The sequence below is a fragment of the Camponotus vicinus genome, unplaced genomic scaffold (assembly GCF_025532165.1).
Source record: "Camponotus vicinus isolate PSW18456_S1 unplaced genomic scaffold, iyCamVici1.0 SCAF_7, whole genome shotgun sequence".
NCBI lineage: Eukaryota > Metazoa > Arthropoda > Insecta > Hymenoptera > Formicidae > Camponotus > Camponotus vicinus.
In genome coordinates this window covers 17346213-17351994 of record NW_028141979.1, presented here as the reverse complement: position 1 = coordinate 17351994, position 5782 = coordinate 17346213, and the positions used below count along the sequence as shown (strand labels likewise).

The window sequence follows — 5782 nt, the reverse complement described above, 5'->3', positions numbered from 1 at the left end:
ACTTATAATTTAGATATCTCCCGGAAAAAGTAGGTTTGTGATACCAATCGAATTCAATTAAATTATTGTTCACGATTATCGTAACATCAAGAAAATTAAGTTTATTATCAACTCCCTCCTCCAATGTAAACTGAAGCCTTGGGTGAAAAGAGTTGAAGATACCCAAGACCTCATTGAACATAGAAGAGGGAGCCGCCAAAGCTATATCATCCACATACCTATAATAGAATGGTAGATTGAAGGGAACTCGTCCAATTGCTTTATTTTCCAAATCTTGCAGAGTGATATCGGCAATGATGGGGGATAGAGGAGAGCCCATGGGAGTTCCGAATGTTTGTTGGTATATTTTTCCATTAAAAGTGAAGATAGTAGAATTTAATATAAACCGAACTGCAATCAAGAATTCGTCGCGGGGAATGCTACACTTTTCTTTTATTAAACACCATCTCTCTGAGACGCTATCCAACGCTAAATCTAATGGGATGTTAGTAAAAAGAGAAACAACATCCAATGATAGTAATTTAAAGTGGTCATTTAACTGTACACCTGATAGTTTTTTGACTAATTCAAAGCTATTGGCAACATGACTATGTGCCCTGGGGATAGCGTCATAGATGATGTTAAGTAAAAATGCAGCTAATTGGTATAGAGGAGTGTTGATTGAGGAGACAATCACCCTAAATGAGCAGTTCGGTTTATAAATTTTTGGTAATCCATAGGCTCCCGGTAACACACCATCAGTGCAGTTCAAACGCTTGTAAGTCATATCGGAAATGTAGTTATGATTTTTCCATCTCACTAGCAACTCATGGAGACCATTAATCATTTTTCTAATCGGATTTTTACTTAAAATCAAATAGGTGCTTTCGTCACTAAACATATCTGTCATCTTTTTTAAATAAATTTCCCTGTCAAGGGCAACCGTGACATTTCCCTTATTTCCGCTCTTGTAAAAATAACGTTGGGATTTTCCCGTAGGAATTTTTTTGTAAAGTTTGCCGCGCGAATAAGCGTCTCATCCTCCTCCGATACACCAAAAGAGTGGCCAGCTATCTTATTAATTATTGGGGCAGAGCGGTTCCTGAGAGTAATTTGATCACCAATCGGAAGCCTTCTAATGTTATGTTCAATATTTTTGACCATTTCAACTATTGCCTTTTCATTACTTCCAATTGGTAAGCAAAAATTATCCCCTAGTTGTAACAGGCCTTGGACTTCTCCCGGAATGTCGGCGGAGGAAAGATTAATGAACCACCCATCAACCAAATCGAGAGCGGAAGGCGTTTCCTCGCGGTTAAAAACAGAAGGACTAAGGTCGATCATCACCGAAGTCATATTTGATTTTTTGTCAATCGGTTTAAACGAAAAGCAAGGTTTTACGACGCCCTCCGCTGGTCGAGTGGCATCAGACTGGAGATTCACACGCGGCGGTATCGCGAGATGTGATTCGAAAGCACCATAATAGCAAATCGGTTGAATCTGGCTATCGACAAAGAGTCGATGTTTATGGATCAACCAATTCAGTTTTTTATCTAATCTCCGATGTTCACCAGTGAAATAGAAATGGAGGGATTTGCATTGTCTCGAAAAAAATTCATTAAATATAAATCGGTAACCGCGAGTATACATAGCGGGTGGTTTTATATGTTTGTATGCGCAACGCTCGAACGCGCCTGTATGCATCATCGATCTCATTACGCAAAACGCTGACACAAAAACGACTCACAATCTGATTAAATCTTCGCAATGATTTATCATGATACAAATTTTCGCCACGAGACACACATAGGCTAACATGAGGTGGAACAATGTCATTGCTTATGCAGCTCTTTAAGAATTTGATCTGCAAATTTGTTTTAATAATTTTCTTTTGAACATTGATCCATCTCTTAAGTGCGTCAACCGCGTTCACATCAAAATTACATGTAATATAATGAAAGAACGAAATGGGATAACGCTCCATTTCAGCCAGCGTAAATTAAATTTAATAATTAAAGATTTGGCTCAAGTAATCAAAAAATTAAAAAGAAAATGGCATAAGAGCCAACGCGCGGTAGTTGGAGCGCAGAGAAGCAACACTTTTTTCTTTTTTCAATATTAGTTTATTAAAAAACATATTATAATAACGAAAAGCGAACGTTTCGGATCATCTTTTGATCCTTCTTCAGCGCGATGTTAACAATATATATTACAGATAGTGACGCGTTACATTAAACGAATTTGTTTTCGACGCGTAGGTGACGCTAAATTGCATCCCGCGGAGGTCTAGTAAGCGCTCTGCTTCCAACAATCAATTAAATATACTATAGTTATGCTATGCGACGTCACAGCAGATCTAACAAATCGAGTAAAAATAATAAAATAAATACCGAAAGATATTACACGTGAATAAGCTTTTTTGCTTAAATTAATAGCTAGAAGCATGGCTCACCAGATTCCGCGCTTTTCACAATTAATAATATATTATGCCGCTGTGCGCCTCATGTCGATTCGAGATTCGATGACGAACTGTATAAATATGTCCTCGGTTGTCAGGACGTAAACATGGACTCAACCAAGGACATGCGCAGTTGACTCAACGATAACAAACATACCGGCTTAAATAAACTTCGTAATTTTGTCAAGGTCCATAAAGACAAATCTCTAATTATTAAATCAATATCATATATTATTTATTTTAATGCATACCTAATTAATGCGTAAGAAATCCACTGCCAACGTATTCTGTCCTATAATATCCAATGTGTTGGTTGTCCAAATGCATGTACATAAAGATTTCTGAGAAATTGGTCTGCAATGTAACACAAAAATATTAATTATTTAATGGTAAAACATTTATTGTAGTTAGTCTATGTATAATAAAATGGTGTAGTAGATTGTACATGCAGAAGTCACATTGCAAGAATGCAATGTCGAATCATTTCTATTTATACCGAACTTTTAGAAATACTTTTTATTATCTGTCATCTTTAGTGCTTTTATATATTTGATAAAGATAAACATTTTTAAGAGGATGCCGGAGTCGCAGCCGAACTCCGACGGGTAGGCGCCCTCATTTTAACATAACTAAAAGTGTCGGTACATTACCAACACTTATAGTTATGTTACCGACAGTATTGTCTAGAATAAAAAGACATGCATATTTTAGAAAGAGCAATGTGAAAGCTTTTCTTTACATTGTGTTTAATTGTGTTTATTGGAAAAAATATATGTTGCATTTTCACTGCTCTATCGTCTCGTACAAGCAACGATTTTAGAGCATAGATCTGTCTTTATTGCATACATATTGCACAATTCTACTATTGCTCTCATTAGTTATGTCTTTATATATATAATAAAAATATAATTATATATATATATATATATATATATATATATATATATATATGAAAATATATAAAATATGTAAAAATATATGAAAAATGTAAAAAAATATATATATTGTCAAAATACTGATATGTATAATAAAATCATATTGTGAATATATTTAGAAATATTATTAGTAAATTTTACAAATATACAATATTACTTCAAATAACTTGCACAATACATTTAATATTATTAGCTTTTGATTATATCGATTAGTAAACGAGTCGTGCATAATTTGTAATTTGTTAAAAAAGTTATACGCAAATATCCTTTTTATTGTATATACAGAATGTCGCAGCGCATTATAAATAAGCGCTTGTAGAGCGCAGTAAATTGAACAACAGTCCCATATCATTTTGCGCGATTGTCGCAATAATAACAGAAATATTGAATAAAATCGGACGAATGTGTGTGTATGAGAGAGAGAGAGAGAGAGAAACGTTCGGCCGCTCGTGCTATAGCATGGGCCAGACATTTTGTCGGCACGCGGCAAGAGGACGGTCAGCGCGGCGCGCCGCTGCCATTGCTTACACCGCTATCGCCGCACCGCGCTGACCCTTTTTTCGTCTCTTTTGTTATACTCTTTTGTACTTCAAATAAAATAATTAATGTATATATATATATATATATATATATATATATATATATATGAGAATAGTGTTATATGTAAATATATATATATATATATATATATATATATATATATATATATATTTACATATAACACTACTCTCATTGCCAGTTTATTATTTTATTTAAATTTAATCATTACAATCTTTATAATTTTTATATTTCTTTTTCAGCACGAAGTGAAGGTGCCTCGCGTTCCCAGACGCAAAATAATGCATCGTCTCAGACATCATCACCCCAGATTACTGGAGTGATGATGTCTAAGACGATGCAAGAAGGACCGGCACCTTCTGAGAGCCAGGAACAAGTATCGCACACTGCCTCACCCCATATATTACGTGAGAGCGACCGATTTAATAAGGTAAATCCTAAATTTTTTTTGTGCACATGCTTCTATACACAGAGACAGAAAAACGTCCGTAGACGCGGTTATAGATATGCATGTGTGAGTATAATAATTTAAAGTTATACGAATCATGCATTATGTACGTGTAAGGAAGAAATCACAGCGAAAGAGAAAATTACAGGAGATATTTCGATATTATAGCATTATTATAATGATATATACTAATATATTGTTATAATAATGTTACAATATCGAAATATTTCCTACAATTTTCTCTTTTGCTGTATAATTTCTTCGTTACACATACGTAATGCATATTTCGTATATATATTATAACTTTAAGTTATTGTACTCACACATGCATATCTATAACCGCGCCGCCAACGGACATCACTCCTGCCTAGTGTGTGTTCATGAAAAATATATATAAAGTTATGTTTGTTTCAGCGTATCAACGAAGCAGTGCGGCGGGCAGTTAATAAGGAGCGGCGGAAGAGGCATGGCCGTCCATACTTCACTACCGGACCGGCATCAACGCCACCGGCTTATATAATGCCGCCGTCGTCACATCCTTATGTGATGCCGACACCACCGGCGGTATACGTAATGCCGACTTCAACGCCGACCTACCCCGTGGCGCCGGGATACGCAGCACCAGGATACGCAGCACCAGGATACGCGCCATCGGGATACGCGCCATCGGGATACGCGCCATCGGGATACGCGCCACCGGGATACACGCCACTGGGATACGCGCCACCAAGACTCTAAATTCCATTTATATATATATATATATATATATGTACACATACAGGGCGATCCTGAAAAACGATCCGTCTATAAAATGACATATTCCTGACACCATTCTAAGACAATTTTTCCTTTACCAAAATTTGATTTGAAGCGTAGTTTTTGAATTATGAGCAAAAATAGTTAGTAAATCACGCGTCGGGTACAGAAGGCAGGCAAGAGCGGCGCGGCGTGCCGCGAGCGCGGGCGCAGCTGACCGCCCGACGGGTGATTATCACCGCATGAGTCGCTAACTATTTTATCTTATAACATAAAATTATGCTTTAAATAAAATTTTGGTAAAGAAGAAAATGTCTTAGAATTACGTCAGAAATACGTGTTGCTTAAAATAACGTTATTTTAATAATGAAAAGTTGTTCCGGATCGCCGGCCGTCCGACGTTGCAATCAGCTGATTGCTACACGCGATGTGTGTATGGCGGAGTGTGTGCGTAAGAGAGAGAGAGAAAGAGAGAGAAAGAGGGAGAGAGGGAGGGTAGGAGGGACAGACATTCATACACACGCACGCACTTTTTTTCTCGCTCTCTTTCTCTCTTTTACGCAACACTCATACACTCTCTCATTCAGTCTCTCACTCACACTCTCTCGATCACTCACTCACTCACTCACCTGCTTACTCACTTGCTCA

At 36.8% G+C, this 5782-nt stretch overlaps 1 protein-coding gene across 1 annotated transcript; it reads left to right on the top strand.

Annotated features, from left to right (window-relative positions):
- The first annotated feature begins 4128 nt into the window (after positions 1-4128).
- LOC145974279 (uncharacterized) lies at positions 4129-5116 on the top strand. The gene is made up of 2 exons (XM_083104079.1): positions 4129-4360; positions 4793-5116. Exons 1-2 carry the CDS (start codon positions 4253-4255, stop codon positions 5114-5116), a joined length of 432 nt encoding a protein of 143 aa, XP_082960205.1. The 5' UTR covers positions 4129-4252.
- Positions 5117-5782: the final 666 nt, after the last annotated feature.

What these genes read in the sequence shown, in the direction of transcription:
- LOC145974279 (XM_083104079.1), top strand. Translation starts at nt 4,253, where the DNA reads ATGATGTCTAAGACGATGCAAGAAGGACCGGCACCTTCTGAGAGCCAG. An exon ending in AGAGCGACCGATTTAATAAG is followed by an intron (nt 4,361 to 4,792) that starts GTAAATCCTAAA and finishes TGTTTGTTTCAG; the next exon opens with CGTATCAACGAAGCAGTGCG.